The 20,561-nt window shown below is 49.4% G+C and overlaps 1 protein-coding gene across 10 annotated transcripts in view; it reads right to left on the bottom strand.

Annotated features, from left to right (window-relative positions):
• ABCC8 (ATP binding cassette subfamily C member 8) overlaps positions 1-20,156 on the bottom strand; it is a 75,897-nt gene extending 55,741 nt beyond the window's left edge. For 8 of the 10 annotated variants that reach the window (XM_027115270.1, XM_027115271.1, XM_027115272.1 and 5 more), the window contains exons 1-6: positions 19,964-20,111; positions 18,537-18,678; positions 14,126-14,247; positions 8,492-8,658; positions 6,587-6,829; positions 5,506-5,694 (exon numbers count right to left, since the gene is read on the bottom strand). In XM_027115270.1, coding sequence (XP_026971071.1) covers positions 5,506-5,694; positions 6,587-6,829; positions 8,492-8,658; positions 14,126-14,247; positions 18,537-18,678; positions 19,964-20,111 — 1,011 coding nt within the window. Of the gene's footprint in view, positions 1-5,505; positions 5,695-6,586; positions 6,830-8,491; positions 8,659-14,125; positions 14,248-18,536; positions 18,679-19,963 lie in introns of those variants that run through there. The other 2 variants (XM_027115278.1, XM_027115277.1) reach the window with 2 other exon arrangements.
• Between the last annotated feature and the right edge of the window lie 405 nt (positions 20,157-20,561).

Genomic DNA, 20,561 nt, shown 5'->3' with positions numbered 1-20,561 from the left:
AGCTCTCGAGCAGCATGGAATGGCGCTCATTCACTGTGCCACAATGATCAGAAAGCACATACGCTGGGGAATGAGGGCTAGAAAAATCAACCGGTCTCATTGGTTAGGCTATGGGCGCTATTTATTAAATGCACTCATCCGTATTTGTACATTTTTCACAAAGCAACAAATTCTCATTTTTCAGATCTAAAGGCAAAGCCTTGACCCCTTCCCCTAACAACACACACACCCTAGGGTCAGAAATAATATTTATTTGGATCAAGAATTTTGTGACCTGTTAAAATGAAAATCTGCTTGCAGGTATAAGTCATTGATTGGGTCATTATTTGATCTCTCTTCAAAGAGACAGCGTAAAAGAAATGGAGGTCAGAATCGCTACATTTTGATTAAGAAGTGGGTTCTAGACTAGCCAAAGAGGGCTAGGATGCTGCCCAAGGAAGGCAGGCCCTGGGAAGCTTCAAATGGCTGTGAGAGCACCGGCATTGCCCAGCACCTTGAAGACTGGAGAGAAAAGGCCAAGGACTTACAACTTGACATTTGGCGGGTGGTAAATGCTTTGGAAGATCAGATGTCCTTGTCTCACATTTTCACAAGCTCTCAGGGAGGAAATTGTGTTTGTTTCCAGGGGTTTCCTCAGTAGTGCTCAATAAATATATTTTAAATTAATCAATGCATATGATCTTCATCCCCCATCTACTCTTTATAGAAGCTATACATTTCCCCATTTTACAGTCGAGCCAACAGAGGCCTGCAGAATGTAAGTGACTGCTGAAGAGCGCAGAGGGAGTTTGTTGCAGAGGTAGGCCTAGCACCCAGGACTCTACAGGTCTGATTCCCATCGCCCCTGCCTGGCCAGAGGTATGACTGGAAAGCCTCCTTTCCCTTGTTCTCTGGAGCTTAAAGGGGAGGGGGACACTTGGGATCTTGCTTCCAATTTTGGCAAGGGCCATAAAGTGAATTGCTTGTAGGTCCCAGTTCTGGGAGGCCCTGGGTAAAAACACTGAGAACTGTCTTTGACCACTCACAGACCAAGGCACCCAGCCATCCATCCACAACCATTTGACATTGTGGTTTAGAGCTTAGACTTTGAGGTTAGCCATATCTGAGTTTGAATTCTGACTCATTAGGTTAGCTACTGTGTCCTTAGTAAGTTCCTCAACCTCTCTGAGCTTCAGTTTCCTTACCTGTAAAATGAGGCCATTAAGGGTTTCTACTTCAGAGAGTTGTTATGAGAATCCAATGTAACAATGTAGGTAAAAAATTTTTTTAGTAAGGGTAAGCAGTAACAGTAACATCTGCATTATTCATTGAAGAATAATTTCTCCTGTGCCTCCTGGGTGTCAGGCACGGAGCTGGGCACATAGAGGTCAGACAACACAGGTCCTGTCTTAGGAGACTCAGGGTCAAGTTGAGGAAAAAGAAAAGGGGTGCTTTGATGGTGCAAGCATAGGATATTATGGGAGCACAGAAGAGGAGCATCTAATTCAACCAGAGGAAGGCTTCCTGGAGGAGGTGACATTGGAGATGCATCTTGGCAGCTGAGAGGGGTTAGTGATGCACACCAGACCAGAGCAGCTCATGGGCATTGTTGTAAAGAGACCAACCCACACGCTGACATCACAAAATCATAGAAATGGATATAAGTTCTCAAAGTACCCACAGTGATAGCCACAAATATAGGCGTCCAAATGGGGACACAGATATACACAGAAAGAGACATACCAAGAGACACAGGGACAAACAGAAGGAACATACGCATACACTCATAAGCAGGTCTCAGGAGAACTCATTCAGAAACAACACACACTCACTAACCTACACATGACTCCCACTGAGGTTTAGAGGCCATTCGAAGCTTTGGCCCTGAGATCAAACCCAGACTATTCTTTTTTCCTCTACTCAGCTCACAGCCTAGAGCAGTGCTGGCAGGTTTCAGATGCCAGCAGTTCTTTATAAATCCTTGCCCGCCTGACAGATCGGAGGCATTCATGGCAGGTGACAGATTGCTGGAGGGGGTTGGGTGAGAGAGGGGGCTGGAAAGAGATCTATTGTGGGCTGTGCACAGCCTGGGTCCCAGCTTTCCTTGGGGAGTGGCAGGGGGACAGGAGTGTCAAAGATCTAGCAAGCTATATGACACTTCCAACAATAAAAGAAGAGATAAGAAATGCTTGTCCTTGAAGATGCCAAGGGCGGTATGATTCTTGCCAACTGTGAGTATCCTGGCAAGGGAAGAGAGGACAGGGCAGCCACTGATAATAAAGTAAACAATGGGTGCCTGGCTGTGCTGACTGCAGCAGGATGGATTCAGGCTGAGCAGAAAGAAGGGCTTTCTCACTGAGAGGGCTGTTAAACATTGTGACGTGTAGCTAGAGAGCTTCCTTCTTTGTTCAAAAAGACCAGAATAGCACCTGTCTCTCTGGGTTAGAGCTGCCTGCCGGGAGGCAGTGGGGTGAACCAAGTAACTTTTTTTTTTTTTTTCTTTTTTGCAGTACGCGGGCGTCTCACTGTTGTGGCCTCCCCCGTTGCGGAGCACAGGCTCCAGATGCACAGGCTCAGCGGCCATGGCTCACGGGCCCAGCTGCTCCGCGGCGTGTGGGATCTTCCCGGACCGGGGCACGAACCCGTGTCCCCTGTATAGGCAGGTGGACTCTCAACCACTGCGCCACCAAGGAAGCCCCGAAGTAACTTTAATAAATGACTCCTTTCCCCCACTTTCTGGGCCCAGAAGCCCAAATGAGAATTAAGCCATATCCCAAGCAACCACACGATTGAGGACTCTTTGTTGCTGACGCTGGAGACTATATTTACTTTCAACTCTCGTTTCTATGTCTGTAATTTGCTGATTGTATTTGGGCTGCAGGGAACAAATATTAAATTTGATAAGGCCTGCTGCCACTGAGGCAGTGCCATCTGTCTCGGTGATTTGTGTGCCAACAAGTAACTGAGACAAGAGCGTTCCAATGAGAGGGCAGCAAATCCCAGGGTTTGTGTATAAACAAAGAGAAAAGAGAAGGCAAAGCTAACATTCAGATGAATTAATATTCTAAGTGTTGTTCTCACCATCTCTTTGACACATCCGCCGTCAGAGTTCTTAGGAGACTGGCATAAGAGTTTTGGGAAACATAGGAAGGAGAAGACGATGTGGACAAGCTGATAAGGGCTCTGGCTGGTGTCACTTCCCCCTAATATTAACAATTGGCTCCATGCTGCTGCAGTTTTATCAATATGGAGTATTTAGGGGTCACCTAAGGTCAGACTGAACCTGAAGGTGACACTCCTGCGGACAAGAGAAGCAGTCTCTTTCCCCCTCTTTTGAGCGCAAATAAAGTTCAGCAGCTCAAAAGCCACTGAAGTCTAAATAAGCAAAAAGTCTTCAAAGTTTTTTTTTTTTAGGCTTTCTCAAGTTTCTTTTTTAAGAAATTGATACATTATTTAAGCATTTTCTAAAAGCATAAAAATTGTGAAGTACAGTAAAATTTTCATAAAATTTATTTCAAAGTTAATAGTCCTCACATTCTTGATTGAACAAGAAATCTACCCATCTTAGCCTAGCCAACTCCTATGCATCTGTCAAGGTCCCATTCAAATACCCTCTCCTCTACGAAGCTGTCATGATCACTGGCTGAGTTAGTCGCTCCTTCTTCCCTTAGTTCCTTGTATCTACTTCCGAGTAGTAGTATTTAACACATGGTATAAAAATATTTTATTTAGATTTCTCTCTCCTCCATTGGGTTTCACAATCCTTGGAGCCAGCGGTGATGGCTTGATAATAATAATCAATTTAGCATCATGATTGTAAATACCCAGACTATGGAGTGAAAGAGACTTGGTTTCAAATCCTGACTCTGTCACTAACTAGCTGAGAGACCCTAGGGAAAGTTACTTAACCTCTTTGAGCCTCAAGTTCCTCATCTGTAGAATGGGAATTAAAATACCTACCTTATAAGTTGTATGGTTATGTGAATTATATCTCAATAAAACTGTTACAAAAAAAACTTACCCTAAAGGGCTGTTTTAGGGATTAAATGAGATAGCAAATGGATAACTTCTGCACACAGCCAGGCATGTATTAAGCAGTCAATAAATGGTTGTTACTATTGTTAATCTCCTCATCGTAACCATTGCCTCTATACTCTGACAGCCTAACCCAGGTCTGGCACATGGTAGGGTTCAATAATCATTTGCTGGGCTTCCCTGGTGGTGCAGTGGTTGGGGGTCTGCCTGCCGATGCAGGGGACATGGGTTCGTGCCCCGGTCCGGGAAGATCCCACATGCCGCAGAGCAGCTGGGCCCATGAGCCATGGCCGCTGAGCCTGCGCGTCCGGAGCCTGTGCTCCGCAACGGGAGAGGCCACAGCAGTGAGAGGCCCGTGTACCGAAAAAAAAAAAAAAATCATTTGCTGAGTAAATCAGACAAACAGACTTGGAGTGTCTCATATTCCCGGCCAAAAGTACTCAGCTGATTAATTATACCTCTGGAAAAAATTCATATGAACCTCCTGAGGATTAAATGGTATCTGCAATTTTGGGGCCCACGAGATGAATAACATTACACAAGGGAGAGTCGTAAATTAGTAGTCAGATCCCTAATTAGTAATTCCCTGGATCATTTTTGGACTGTCTATTTGTGGTTAAAAGGTTATAATGATGTTCTGCTGGGAAAATAAGACTCTGAATTTTATTAGAGGTGAAAAGTTTTCCGCTTCGTGACCATCTAAACCTAAGTGGCAGCAAAGAAACAGATGGAAGAATTAAGTACTCCACCCTCACCCCCAGAGTGGATGTTATTGCCCCAAGGAAGGAAACTAAACCCCAGAAAGATTTTTCTGTCGCTGTTGTCCGACAAATTTCAGTCTATAGCATCTTTAGAGCTGGAAAGGCCATTGGATATCATCTAGTCCAATGGGCTTCAAGTATTTTTAAGACATGGAACTCTTTTTAAAAAAGAAATTTTAATGGGCAAGTCTAACATATTAATAAAACTGGGGCAGCTTTTAATAAAATTTGTAGTGGAGGGAGAAAAAGCCCTACACACGGAGGTTTCCCACTCTCCTCCCCACAACAGCAGCCACCAAGATGGCCCTGCAGAACCTTGAGTGCTGTGCATATACAAAACTGAAGAAGATAGATCCCGGAAAAGTTATTTCGAGTCTGCTAAGATGACATGAACTAAAAGCTAACAAATAGAAGCTCTAGACACTGGATAAACAAATGCACTTCCTGCAACCTTCCGAATGATGACGTAACTGAGAGAGGTATTATGGTGACTATGGTATGGTGAAAAGAGCAAGACGCCATAAATCCTCTAGGGGCACAAGCTTGCCTTCTAACATTTCTGTTGACCAGATGCAGAGCATCTCCTAGAGGGGGATATTGCTAAGGGCTCTGTGCATCATAAGGAGCTGCCCCGTTGCAGCCACAGCTCACACACTTCGGCCTCTTGCCCTTTCTCACCCGTGAGTGAAAACCTTGCAAAGGGTGCCTGCTCTACCCCTCGGTGGCCTACCTTGGGCTGGAAGACGCGATTCTCCTTCCCAAGGTGGTCCACGATTCCAAAGATGCACAGTGGCCCAGCGAAGCCCAGCAGGTCAGCCAAGATGCGGAAAGTGCTGCTGAGGACCAGGCGCCTCCCGAAGGCATGGCAGAGGGCCTGCCAGATGGCCCGGGCACCCTGTGTGCTTTGCATGTCCTTCCGCTGTCCAAAGAGACCCATGGCCAGGTCAGAGTGGCTGAGGGCCCGTTCACAGCAGGGCCCAGCCTCCCAGGATGCTCCTGGCTCCTGCTGCCTGGGGAAACCCAGTGGCATCTGCTGCAAAAAGGTGAACTCCAGGAAGAAATTATGGAACCACCAAGTGTGTGGTTGTGTGGGTCCATATGGGGACCCAACATGGTCCAGGTGGGGAAACTGAGGCCAGATGATGGATCAAGGTCACAGAGCTGGTCAGGGACTATGTGGCGAGCACAGCACTGTAATGAGGGAGTAAATATTCCAGTCCAGTGCCGCTGTGTCTGCCTCAGTGTCTCCCCTTGATGCTAGGGCAGAAGCACTAGCGAAGGAGAACTGGACTGGGAGTCAGGCAACCGGCTTTACTACCTACCAGCCATGGGCCAGCTCTGGGGAGGTCACAGCCTTTCTCAGGGCCTCAGTTTCCTCATCAGTGATTTGGAAAGATGCCTGCCTAGCTCAAATCATAGAGTTATTGTAAGGATCAGGCTACTAATGCCCCTGCTCTCCAAATGGATGAAAATTCCCACCTTTACAGTCACTGGGCTCCAAAAGGAAGAGCACAGGGCATGGGAAATCAGTACCTCCCTTCAGGGCCTCAGTTTCCCCACATGGACAATGAAAGTGTTAGACCAGATGAGCTAAACTGTGGCAGCCATTCCAGCTGTGACTGTCCTATGAGTCTTTGGTCTTGGACTTGTCCCTGGTTCACTGTGTGACTTAGGGCAAGCTTCTTCCTCTCACTGGGACTCAGTTTCCCCACTGTCCCATCAAGGGTTTGACCTGATACTTTCTGATGTCCCCATCTGTGACTCTAAACCAGAGGGCAGGGAATGGATGGTGGGGCCATGCCCCCACTGACCTCCTGGGCATCAAAGGCCTCGCAGAGCCGCTGGTAGTTGGTGAGGGCCCTCATGGCAATGGGCAGCTTCCCAATGGCTCGGAGATCAATGGGCTTCTTGTGGGCAGTCTTGATGAAGGCGTTCATCCACCAGTAGGTGCCTTTGGACAGCAGGTTCACGAAGGGCTGCAGGAAGCGCACCCCCAGGTCCTGCAGGTCCTCTGGGGGCTTCACTTCCCTCGGCATCTTGAAGAAGATGTATCTCTGTGGGGCACACGGGTCACTGAGGATGGGTAAGTGCACCTTCTCACCACCCTCCATTCTGCCTCAGCAAAGATCTGGGGTTGTGACATCCCACCCTTGACCTCTAATAGATGGGGCCATCATTTGCCTATTCCCAGGAAGAGGATCCCCCAACTCCTCTTGGCTACCAGTGCCAGGAACTCCTGACTCATAACCCTTCCTCGAGGGCCACTCTGAATCCCCTGGGGTGGGTTGGGTTGGGGAGGAGCAGGAATCTCCCATATACCATCTTCTCCTACAATTCTGAAGATGCCATTGTGTTTCATGTAGGGTTTGCAGAATGTGGAGTCATGCAGACCTGGGTTTGAATCCTGCCTCCTCCGCTTACTAGCAAGGCGTCTTTGGACACATCTCATCTAAAGTGTATCCTCATCTAAAAAGGGGATGATGTGAGGCTCAGTGGACGTAGGGAATATAGAAGCCTCCATAGCCTGCAAATCACCAACTAAAGCAGAGGAGTCAGAGAATGCAGATCAAAGGAGCACTTTATGCTCATCAGACTGGCGCAAATTAGAAATGGCTATAGCCCCCCTTGCTGGTTGGAGAAAGGGAAAGCGCTTTCTGATTCACTGCTGGTAGGTTACAGCATTTCCGGAAGGTAATCTGCAGCATCAATTAACATTTAAAATACACAGACCCTTTGAGCCAGTAACTCCACTCCTTGGATTCTCTCCCATAGAAATAAAAGCAGCAATACATAAAGATATAGGAATGTTGAATATGCCATTATTTATGAAGGTAAAAAGTTGGCAACAAAGTGAATGCCCGTCAATAGGGTAATGGCTGAATAAATTATGGCTCATCCATACGATGGAATATTACGCAGCCATTAAGGAAGCGAAATTAACCATCTCAGACTTGGAGGGAGTCACAAGGGATATCTGTTAGATGAGAAAAGCAAGCTGTGAAAAACTATGCATAATATGATCCCATTTTTATAAAACTAATATTGAAAGAAAAAAACAATACTTATATGTGTCGAGAAGAAATTCTTAACACATTATATTAATTATATTAATAAAAGCAAAGAGGTATTTAAAAGAGGTATAATAAAAGGTATTATATTAATAAAAGCAAAGAACGGAAGGACACATACTAGGCTCTTAATCTGGGTTACCTGGGAAGAGAAAGGTTGCGGGAGGGGAGGGTATGACGCTCAGAGAGGGAAAGGGGGCAAGCAAAAATGATTAAAAAAAAGACATGTATGCAGCCACATTTACCACATTTACTCATTCATGTGTAACTATATGAATACATTAAAATAAGCCTCCCTGACCTCAAAAAGAAAAAAAAAATCAAACAAACTCAGAGAAGCCAGTACCTGAAGCTTTTATTTCCTCTCTATGCGATTAAACCCAGACTCCTACAGCCTCAGCTGTCACTTCCTCTCCCCCTGGGAGCCTGGGGTAGAGGGCAGCTGGGCCAGATGGAATGTTCCTCCTGAAACTTTTCCCACTGGCCTCAACTCACCTTTTGGGAGCAGGTAAAAGAAGCTGACTCCTTCTAGGGTTTGGCTAAGAAGAGGGTGGGGACCCACACCCAGGCGCAGGACACGGGTCAGAAGCCCCGCCCTGGCCCAGGTGTGTCCTCAGGTGGGTGGCAGCCCAGGAGCGGCCTGCTTACCCTCACCCTGATGACGTTGACCTCCACGAGGAGCAGCATCCCGTAGAGGATCACCAGCAGCCCCGTGAGGCAGAAGCGCAGCTGCGAGAAGCCGATGGCGTGGTCGTAGAACTTGACAAACTTGATAGTCTTGGTGATGAAGGCCAAGGTCCAGTAGACTAGCAGGGCTGCCGAGGGGAGACAAGAGAGCACGGAGGATGTGTGTGCACATATTCACGTGTGTGTGTGCAACTGTGTGGAAGAGGACAGAAAATAAGTGTGTCAGGGAAGAGGTGTGTGTGCGGACAAGCAAGTGTTATGGGTGTGAGTATGCACATTTCTGAGTAAGGGGGTGTCTGTGTGTGTGAATATATGAGCATGTAATCTTGAGATGACTGTGCATACATTAAAACATTCATGATAGGCATGTTCAAAAATAATAATCATCTTATAAGTCAAGGTGGTCAGCCAAACTTCCCTTTACAATAAATAAGAAGAAAAATAGTGGAATTATTTCTTGAATTTAACTAAGTTACAGGCACCATACCAAATAAGCACTTTAAACATATTTATCTCATTTATTTCTTATATTAGCCTTGTGAAGGAGGTCCTGCCGTCATGCTCAGTTTAACGGACAAGGGAATCGAGGCTCAGAAAGGTTTGGTAACTGATCTAAGGTCACACAGCCATTAAGTGGACTAGCCTAGTGCCAGAGCCTGTGCACGTAGGCTCCACCCTACAATGGCTTCCTTGCGGAATTCCCAAGCTGGGAAGATCTTAAAGGTCCTTCAATCTAGCCTTTTCATTTAACAGATGAGGAACCTGAGGCCCAGAGAGAGGAGGTGACATGCCCAAGCTCACTGCAAGTTAGTGACAGACAGAGGGTGAGGGCCTAGGTCCCTGGCCCCCAAGTCCAGAGTCTACTACAGCATGATGATGCTCCTCAGGGAGCCTGGGGAGTGGGAGATACAAAAAAATGAGTCACAGTCCTGGGAGGCAGTGTGTATATTGGTTAGAGCTGGGCCTGCAGCCAGATACCCCTGGGCACAGATCCTCTGACTTAATAGCTATGTGACCTTGGGTAAGTCATTTAACCCATCTAGGCTTCAGTTTCTTCATCCATAAATGGGAATAATAATAGTACTACCTCAAAAGTCGTCATGAGCAATGTATGGAGAACATTTAGCACAGTGAGCCTGGCACACAGTGGGTGCTCTTTGGATATCAGCTGTTAAGATATTTGTTATCTCCAGATTTCAGACCTTGGACCATAAATACCAGGAGCCATCTGTGGATTCTATCCTGTAAATTCCCACCACCCCCATCCAAATCCACCAGTAAACCACAGTCAGCTGGTGACAACAAAAGACAGCAGTAACTAAGTCCCCCTTTAGGGGGTGCTTTAGCATAGGCAGTCCTTCCCCAATTACCCCCTAGAGTCATATGCTCTGCAATATATGATATATATGATCTTATATATGATATAAGGTCAGCCTAAATGCCTAGAGCTCCTCTCTAGAGGAATCACAGAGAGGGAAGGAGACTGTCACCCTGCCTTCATCCCTAGGAGGGCCAGGACATAAATGCCAGGGCATCTCTTGGGGACAAAAGCTGGAGTCTGTCCCAGCCTGGCTCTGGGCTGGGAACTGGGTTGAGACATTGAACTGGGGAGGGACAAATGCCACCTGAGTGAGAGCATTAGGATAGAGGGCAGGAGCATCCGCTTCTGGTCCCAGCCCTCAAGACTGGGATGATGTCCCTCAGCTGGGTCAGGTCTCCAGGTCACAAGGAATCCCCTAGCTGGGGGACATTCCCCTGCATCCACACCTATACTCTCCCAACAGACTCTATCCCAGGCACCAGAACCTCTTTAGACCTTCGTGAGGGTTCCTCCTGAGGCCAAGACTTTAAAATATGTCTCAGATTGGTCTTGCCGCTAACACGTAACAGATATGGTTTGATTTGATCTTTATAAGAACGTTATGCCTTAGGCAGGGACTTACTATTCCTGTTCAGATGGGGAAACTGAGGCTCAGAGAGCCTGAGTGTCTTGTCCAAGGTCACACAGGGAGTTAGTTGAGGACCCAGGACTAAGCCCAGGGGTTATTTCCACAGTCCCATCCTACAGTGCTGAGCCCTCAGCCTGTTGCCAGACACAGCAGCATTCGGTAAAAGCTTAGTGCATGTCCGAGAGAACAGGAGAAAGGAAAGAAAGTAGTAAAACACAGGGGCTGCTGGTGAGTTTTAAACTCTGAATTCCCATTACCTCTGCTTCTTCCCTCCCTTTCCTCTCCCTCATCCCCACATCCTACCTATTACCAAATTCTATTTTACCTCCTAATTATCTTGAATCCATTGACTTCTGTCCATCTGGGTGGCCACCTGGGTTAGGTCACCATCATGTCTCCCCTGGACCGCCTTAAGAGCTTTCTCATAGTTTCCCCACTTCCCCTCTTGCCCTCCTCCAACCTAGCCTCCGTAGAGCAATACATTTAATCAAATATGATCTCAACACACCCATGTTCATAGCAGCATTATTTGTAATAGCCAAAAGGTGGAAGCAACCCAACTGCCCATTGATGGATGAATGGATAAACAAAATATGGTGTGTGTGTGTGTGTATACACACACACACAATGGAATATCATTCAGCCTGAAAAAGGAAGAACATTCTGACACGTGCTACAACATGGGTGAAACCTGAGAATATAATAAGTTAAATGAACCAGTCACAAATGGACAAAATAGTGTATGATTCCACTTATACTACGAGGCGCCTAATGTAGACAGATTCATAGAGACAGAAAGTATTATCGAATGATGGTTTCAAGGGGTTGAGGGGAGTTATTGTTTGTTTAATGGGAAGATGAAGGAGTTTTGGAGATGGATGGTAGTGATAGTTACCCAACAATGTGAATGTATTGAGTACCACTGAACTGTACACTTAAAAGTGGTTAAAATGGTAAGTTTTATGTTATGCATATGTAAACACATAGACACACACATCCCAATCCTCAATGACTTCCCATCGCCCTTGGGATAAAGAATAACGCCTGTAGTGTGGCCTTCAAGGTCTTGCCCCTCCTGTCACTCCAACCTTCAAAGTTCAGCTCCCTTCTGCTCTCTGCACTTCAGCTGCTGTTTTTTGCCCAGATTTCCTAATGTGCTTTGCATCTTCTGCCTCTGGGCCTTTGCACATGCTGCTCCTTCTGCCTGAAGCATTCCCCTGTCCCTTCTCGTAGTTAGTTCCTACCTATCCTTCAGTTCTCAGCTCAAACATGACATTCTCACAGAACACCTTCTGATCTCACCTGCATCCAGGAACAAGGTTACTTCGCGGGACAATGTAAGCCGCATCATGGGTCACCTTTCTGCAGGACTCCAGACCTGTGACCGGACGGTAGCTTCCTCAAAGGGCCAGCTATTCCCCTAATACCTGCTGTCCTGCAGCTCATGGGGTGCATCCTCTTCCCTTTTCCCTGTTCTAGAATTTCTGGCTTTGTGGAGAGCAAAGCTCTACCAAAGGGGGGAGTTAGTCTTTGTTCCTTGGAGAAGGACTGGTCATGGGTGGTCATTTGTGCTTTGCGGAGAGAACATTATGCTCTTTCTGGAGAATGAGAAAATGAACTCGCCAGATGCCCAGACAGGGTGTTTCCAGGGGCACCGGTCAGCCAGGCCTCGTGGTTAATGAGAGGTCTCTGTGCATGAGGAGCTGCTTCAGACACTGGCGCGGGAGGCTCTCCGAAGCTTGTATTTAACACCTCTCCATCTGTTGCCCCCTAGTCCCCCAACCACACTCACTTGGGGGACCCTGGGGTGGGGGCATCATCTGGACAATCCTGATGGAGCCAGCTCCCGCCTTACACAGGAAGGTAGACCTGTGATCAGCTTGGGAAACTTTCTCTACCCACTCATGACACCGTGCTGTCTCTGGCTTAGCACAGAGAGTTCCAGACTCCAGATGTCAATTAGATGCTATGATTCCTAAAAATCATAGTCTGACTTAATGACACACGGTCTGACCACAGCCTAACAGTCAGATGTACAGCCCCGGCCTTAGACATGCAGACTGAGCCTCACACAGAGGCAGATCTGTGGATTTATACCTCTGGCCTAAGCACAGTCTGAGGACCCTTAGACACACAGTCTCAGCCTTTTTAAGAGCCTCCTTGGGTGCCAGACTCCTGGATCTAAACCTGAATCTGAGGACTTCCCTGGTGGTCCCGTGGTTAAGAATCCACCTTCCAATGCAGGGGATGCAGGTTCGATCCCTGGTCAGGGAACTAAGATCCCACATGCCGTGGGGCAACTAAGCCCGTGCGCCACAACTGGAGGGCCCGCGCACCGCAACTACTGAGCCCGTCCGCCACAACTAGAAAAAAGCCCGCGTGTCGCAATGAAGAGCCCACACGCCGCAATGAAAGATCCCGCATGCCACAACTAAGACCCAGTGCAGCCAAATAAATAAATAAATGTTAAAAAAAAACAAAAACAAAAACTTGGCTCTGGCCCTTGACTAGCTGGTGAGACTAGTGCAAACCATTTAACTTCTGAGCCTCGGTCTCCTGATCTATAAAAGGGAAATAATAATGGTACCTACCTCATAGAGTTGTAAGGATTAAATGAGTTAATATGTAAAATGCTTAGGATCGTGCCTGACACGTAGCAGGTGCTAAATGAGTGTTCCCTGTTATTATTTGTAACCTCTCTGAGTTTCAGTGTTCACATCTGTAAAATGGGGATAGCAAGAGTACAAGAGGGAGAGTGTGGGGGTTAAGTGAGATAATGCACGGAGGAAGCTTAGCACTGAGCCTGGCACACAGCACACACTCAGTAAATGTCAACATCCATCACTGTTGTTTCTGACTGGGACCCCGGCCACATGGTGTCAGAAGGTCTAAGCAGACACTCCTAAATGTTGGCAAACCACAGGCTCTGGTCCTGGGGCCCTTCTCTTTCCTCCAGGTTACCTCATTTGGGCTCAAGATGCCACCTAGGAAGCCGTGACTATCAGACCTCCTCTGGAACGCCCAACTTGTTTATCTAACTGACCGCCTGACACTTGAGCTGGCTGTTTCAAACTCAACTGTGGCCTAAACACCCCAACTCCTGCTCCTTTGCCATGTCAGTTACTAATACCGCTGTTCACCCATGTACTCTGGCCCAAAACCTAGGAGTCTTCCTTGTTCCTCTCCTGGCCCCTGACCTCATCTCCTACCATTCTTCCTTGAGCTCATTTGCCTTCGACCATACTAGCCTCTTTGCCAAGTTTGTTCCTATCGGAAGGCCTTTGCACTTGCTGCGCCATTTGCATGGAAACATCTACCCCCAAATATCTGCATGCTCACTCTTACCTCCTCTGAGCATCCTATACAGACAGCAACACGGCCTTCACTCTCTACCCCTTACCCAGCTCTATGTTCTTCATAGCATCATCACTACTTATCTGTTTGTTTGTCTGTTTACTGTCTTTGCTTGTGCGTCTCCTCCACCAGACTGGAAGCTCCACGATGGCAAGAATTTCTCTTCTCTACTTCTGAACCTCTAGCACTTAGAACAGTGCCTGGCACATAGTAAGTCCTCAGCAAACATTATCTGAAGGAACACATGGAAGTACCTATCCCTCCCCGTTTCCCACTCCTCCCCTTTCCCTACCAATCAGCAGCTTGGGGAAGTTGGAGGTCTCAATGTTGTGATAGTAGATCACAGAGGTGACAGCAGCCATGAACGCCATCCCGGCCGGCATGTACAGGTGGAGATGGCGGGACTCGGTCACCCTGAGATAAGGGCAAGAGAGACGGAGAGAGAGAGGGGGAGAGAGAGAGAGAGAGAGAGAAAATGTAGATGAGCTGCGTCGTACCCTAACAGAGTAGCCCAGGCCTCGTGCTTAGGGCCAGCACACAGTGGGGACTCCAGAACACACATAACCGTATCGTTCCATATCATATGCTGGCAGCTCTGCCCATCCCAGACCCCAAACACACCTGTCAACTAAGGGGCCCAGGCGTTCACACAGAGATGCTATGAGAGCTCGGTGTTCAGGCTTTGAAATTCATGGCCTTCTCTCTCTGGGTTTACACTTACAGAATCTGGCATAGGGGAGCTGGCCTTGGCAGTCGCAGCTGCAAAGCTTCTGGCTTAGAACCAGCTTATCCCCCTACAGAGGCCTCAGTAGGTGGGCTCTGGTCTGGTGATAAGCCCCATAGGGAGCCAGAGTTCCCTCCCAGAACTCAGCTTCTCCACGACTGGTGAGGAGGCTCGACTTGCCTGGTCCTGGTCATGCCCTTCCAAGGCTCCCTTCTATAGAAAGCAAAACTCAAAGGCACAGGTGATGTGGCCTCAAGACTTTTTTCCAGCACTGCCCAGCCTGCTCTTTCTAGTGAAGCTATGGTTAGGAACCCCTCCATTCCCAGGAGGCCTCCTCCAGTCTTCTGCTTCAGTGCTGCCCTTGCTTGTGCTGCTCCTTCTATCCAGTGTGCGAAGAGTCCCTGCCCTCGAGAAGCTGACAGTAGGGAAGGAAGCAACCATGCTCAGAGCTAACTGTCTGACTAGGCAGTCTAGGGAAGTGGTATTGCAGATGGACAGAAGGCTGAGAGCACACAGGGGAGGGTGGGCAAGCAGGGAATGCTTCACAGAGGAGGTGGCACAAGGCTGAACTTTGAAGGATGAGCAGGAGTTCAATGGAGAAGGTGGGGGGCATGAGGAGAGCCATGTTGGGACCCCAAGTGGTCTGGTGGGACTAGGATATAGCATAGAGGCAGTGTGTTTCCCTTTTTCCTCGCTAGAAGAACCACAAGTTTGCTCCAGCAGCAACGCGCCCAGCCCCAGGAAATGGATGGTGATTGGTTCAAGCAGCCATGCAATTGCACACTTCTTTGTCAGTGATTGGTTTAAGAGTGGCCATACAACCCAATTCTGGCCAATGAGATGTCAGGAATGTCTGTAGAAGATGATCTCCTGCATAAAGAAGAGGCTTGTGGGCAGCATGCCCCCTTTTTCCTTGCTTAGTTGATGCCTGGAGTTGGGCAGCCATCTTGTAACCGTAAGAGAAGATATGGTGGACACACAGAGTAAGGCATAGAAAGATGTGGAGAAGCTGGGTTCCTGATGCCATTACTAAGCCACCACACCAACTAAAAAAGGTGGCCTCCAGATTTCTTGTTAAATGAAACTGTACACGTTGACGTTCTTCAAGCTTGATTAGTGGATAGTCTCAGTGCGAGGTCTTCGCACTGTTACAGGAGGTACAAGGCAGTCACTCGTGGGGGCACTGGAAACAACCAACACCCTGTCCAGGAGGTCTTCAAAATGCTTGCCTCTGTCCTCCTTGAAATAATTTTGAAAAACTCTGTACTCCTGCATACATTTTTAAGTGACATCCAAAATGTTATTTCATAAGTTTAAGTACATTCATTTTTTTTTGCAATAGAAGGTAGAAATGATAAACATTTTATAAGATGAAATAAGACAGTGAATAACCATAATTGAAATAAGTATTTTATGACACGACTTAAATAGATTTTGGCTGCTTTACTGAATAATATACACTGACTTAGATAAGAAATTAGGTAAAAGTTTTATATATGGCTTTTTCCAGTGTATGGTGGTCTGGGAAAACATTCTATATTTAAAAAAAAATTCTAAATAACCTATACTGCTTTGGTTGTTCTGAATTCAGAGCATCACAGAGAAATAATACTTAAAGGAAGACAAGAAGCCCTACAGGTTAGATGCCTTACTTAATCACTAAATGAGGCTTACCTTAAACTAAACTCAAGTTCGAAGGCCACTGCTTTAACAGCCCCCCTCTCTCATCTACCCCGTACACTTCCGGCAAGTCGGCCAACCCAGGACAGGGACTGTGGCTTCTCCTCATGTCCGTTCCCCTTCCCATCCTCCTTCATGCTCCCCTGCCCAGGGGTGCAGGCCACAGATGGAAACCAGCAAATACCAGATAAGTGCCTATGGAGGAGCTGACCTGCTCTCTGGGGAGGAGATGGCGATCTGCACTGAGCTGGAGAGGTTTGGGATACAGGTGCTGCCCCACACAGGAGGGCCTGCTGGACAGCCAGCAGGACAGAGTCCCCAGCCATATTCTATCCAGTCTCCCACATTCTGGGAATATACTAGCTGCCCAGGGCTCTGCCACTCTGCACTCTGCACCCTGTCTATGCTCTAATTTCATCCTCCACTGCCCTACGAAGCAGGCAAGGCAGGGATTATGATGCTCATTTCACAGGTAGAGAAAGTGAGACCCAGAAGGGCTGGGTGACTTGTCCCAAGTCCCACAGCTGGTGCGTGGCATAGCAGAAATGCTAGCAAAGGCCCAGGTCTACCTTCTCTGCAGGAAGGGTATTTTCCCCTCTGTTGTTGTTTTGTTCATTACAGCCGGGTGAGTATATTCTGGCCGGAGGGCTCACAAGGCATCCCTCCCATCTCTAGCATCTGTGCTGCTTTGGAAGGGGTGTTGGGATGGAAGGCGGGAGGCGGACTTGTCACCTGCTAGTTATGTGGCAGTATGCATTCTGGTCCTGCTCATCTGAGGGCTTTGATAGCCAGGAGGAGGCCCAAGGCAAGCAGTTATCACAGAGATTACTGCTGAAGCCAGGATGCAGGGACATTGGGAGTGGGAGGGTGAGGCAGTGTGTGTGTTGGTGGGGGTGAGGATCCCATCCCCCTGCCATCCAGCTGCAGGAGCCAGGGCTGGCAGGAGTGGAATCTGGCCATAGTCTGATTCCAGCTCAGAGGGATTGGACCTCAAATATTTAAGCCAAATGTCCACCACCCTCCACCACCCCTTCACCCAGGCAGTCACTGAGCCTTGCCGATCCTTCCATTCTTCCTTAGTGAGATGGCTGCTTCATCTCCTCCTCATCTGCACCCCCAACTGCTGACACACCACTTTTGGCTGCAGTTATCTCTCGCCTAGACTACTGCAGTCAATCCTAAGCGCTGCTTCTACCTCCAGCCTCTCCCTGCTTCCACCCTGCCCTCAAGTTCTCACCTAAAAGTGCTGTGCTGATTACACCTCTTCTCTTCCAAACTGCCTAGAAAATTCAACCCAAACACTCGGCCTGGCATGTGAAGCCTTCCTGCAGATGCCCCCAGTTTCCAAATCTCAGCCTCCATCACTCCCACGTGTTTCATGCTTCAGCCCCGCCGCGCTGCTGCACTGCTCCCACCCTGCCTGCTTCCCCTCCCACCACTCCCCACTCGCCCACGGTACCTTTCTCACGACTCCCCGCTGGCCCTCCCTCTCCGGAACTCCTCTGCCTGTCAGAACCCTAGTCATCCTTCCAGATCCTGCTCAGAAGTCCCCTCAGGCATGAAGCTTGCCCAACTGTGCCTTCCTTTATCCTCCCATAGTACTTACTTGTGACGTTATTTCATTTATTCTCTTAAGGAGTCCCTAAGGGTCTACAGAGCTTTCTCAGGTGCCTTGCACTGTGCATACAAAGATGAATAACATGCAGATTCCAACTCTGAGGCCTTTCTGACTTAGGCGGGAGACAGTTTGCAAATAGATATAGATGTTAACATACAGTATGACCTACGCTGTGGCAGAGGTGTGAAGAGTATGCTGTGAGGTCCAGAGGCAAGGTGGGCATGGGGAGAAAACCCATAGGAATGAGGCTAGAGAGAGGGAGGGCCGACTGTGAGGAACCTGGATGCCAGGCTGAGGACTTAGGACCTTGTAAACAACTGGGAACCAAGGAAAGATCTGAAGCAAGAGTGATTTTCTTCCCTCCAAGAAGGTAATCCCAGCAGCTTGTGGGAGAGGCTGGGCATATCCACTCTAATAGGCTCTAGGATTATTTCACCACGTCTTGGTGTGCAGATTTGGGTCCCCTCCACCCTGCTGCACTGAGAGCAGGGCCTGGTTCTCACTGTCCAGTGCCTGGCACAGAGAGCCTGGCACACAGATGTTGGGTAAACAGTTGCTGGATTTATCAGCAAATGAAACGATATTGGCTCATGGAACGCAGCTGAGCTGGGGTCTCCCTGGGCCTTTTAGGAAGCACCCTTGAGTAGATCCACTCTCCTGGGTCCTCTGAGAGTCACTCACCCATCAGACAGGATGCCCTCCGCGATCTCACACACCAGGACGAAGAGCAGCATGAAGGTCAGGATCCAGCGCAGGTTGTGCCCAGGGAAGTGGAGCCATGTGCTGTGGTGGATGTGCACCTTGGAGCTCTGACTGCCCCATCCTGCAAGGAGAGACAGGAAGAGGTGGGAAGCCTGGCTCTCCTGGAGGAGGTTTCGTGAACCCCAGGAGGGTGCTTAGGCATTGGGTCCATGGTGGGGATGAGGTGTGTCCCCATGACAATGCCCCAGTCTGGTACACATGAACTAAATGTCCTTGCATGAAACCCCGGACCCACAGAGGCCCACATGTGCAGGTACCCATTTTATATGCCAACTTCTTGTGTGACAAATAACCGCGTAAATAAATGTTTGGTGGAGAGCAACAGTGTAAATGCTGGTACAGTTTTTGATACACATGTGAACATAAGCTTCCTTCCTATTTCTAGTTGTCTTTGTCAACAACTAGCAACTTTTTGCTTCTGCAGCATCTTCCTCTTTTTAATTTTGTAGCAATTTTTCCTTTCTTCTCAAAAGCTGTATATGAATCTTAAGATTTGCTTTTTTCTGAATTAGAGCAAATTAACACGTTTTGGGGGAGGCAGGGAACACCCTATGAGTTGACAGAGCTAGCTAGCTTGAGAAATTCGAGGTCTTGGAGAGCGATAAAGGGGACCCTAGGAAAGAGGCACACACAACTGTCTGGGCGGTGACGCTCAACTCTGCGGAGGGCTTTCAAACAGGGGCGCTGGTGGCCTCCGTCCGGGTCGCTGCTAAGTCGGATCGGCTCTGCCCCGAGCCCGAGAAATTGCGCTCCGGAGACGCGCGTGCCGCTGTGGGGTTAGCTGGGGAAGCGGAGCCTCTTCTCGATCAGGGCGAGTGGAACCCTAGGATTGCCGGAGGCTACTGACTACTGTCAGGTTCAGACCCTGGGAAGCACAGGGTTCGCAGGGCCTCCACCCAGCCTCTGAGGCGCAGGCTGCACTCCTCCCTGGGCCCAGCTGCGGCTGACGAGAAGGGTGCCTTGGGGGAGGGGTGGCCCGGCTCCCTACACAGCGCCTCTGAGGTTACAGCCTGACCCCCTCCCGACCTATCCAGCGCGTACAGAGATCCCTGCTTTCCCCTTTCTCCACCCCAGCTCTGGCCCTGCGGTGGCAAAACTTGGGGGTTCCCTCGGTCAGGAGCTTCCGTTGTGGTGCGTGCGGTTTCAGGGACACCCCGAGAGTGAGGGCTGTGCGGGTGTGTGAGCGCCGGCACCGCGGGGCATAACACAGGGCAGGGGAACCCAAGGGGGAGGCGAGCGGCGGTCGCCTGGCTGCAAGGGGACGCGGAGCGCTGCGGCGCGCAGCGCCTCCTTCTCCTCCCTCCCGACCACCGTCCTCCCCTCCGCTGCTCGCCCCGCGCGCTCACCGATGAAGAGAATGGGGAAGGTGATGAAGAGCAGGAAGACGTGCGGCACCACGTTGAGCGCGTCCACGAAGCAACCGTTGTTGAGGACGCCCTGGTCCACCCGGTAGGCGGCCGAGTGGTTCTCGCTGCCGCAGAAGGCCAGGGGCATGGCGGCGCGGGCTCGGGCTCGGGCTCCAACTGCGGCTGGCTGCACGCGCCTCCCGCGCTCTGTCCCCTGTAGCTCCGCCGCCCGGCCCGGCCGTCAGGCCCCAGCCCCCACCCCGCAGGCCCCGCCCCGTTGGCGCTCCGGCTCTCCCACCCCGCCCAGCTCCTCTACCTGCGGGGCCTGAGGGCTGGCGGGGAGCCCGACCCGCCGGGCCGCGCTGCGGCCGAGTTCCAGCTGTGGCGGCCCGCACGATGCGCTGGGGGCCGCCTTGTGAGTGCCCCGCTGCGCGCGTGCGCTGGGGAAGCAGGGACGACAGGCTGGGTGGGTGGGCATGCTCGAGTCTGGATGGGAGGGTGAGGGGTGCAGAAGAGAGGAGGAGGGTCCTCGTGGCTTGGGAGTGGGCGCGGTCGGAGTCTCGAGTGTGACCTCCCTGCCCGGGGTCTGAGGTGTGAG

The sequence above is a fragment of the Aethalodelphis obliquidens genome, unplaced genomic scaffold (genome assembly GCF_003676395.1).
Source record: "Aethalodelphis obliquidens isolate GAN/ISIS:26980383/991018 unplaced genomic scaffold, ASM367639v1 scaffold14, whole genome shotgun sequence".
Classification (NCBI taxonomy): domain Eukaryota; kingdom Metazoa; phylum Chordata; class Mammalia; order Artiodactyla; family Delphinidae; genus Aethalodelphis; species Aethalodelphis obliquidens.
Note: the sequence above shows the minus strand (reverse complement) of the source record. Positions and strands in the feature narration are given on the sequence as shown.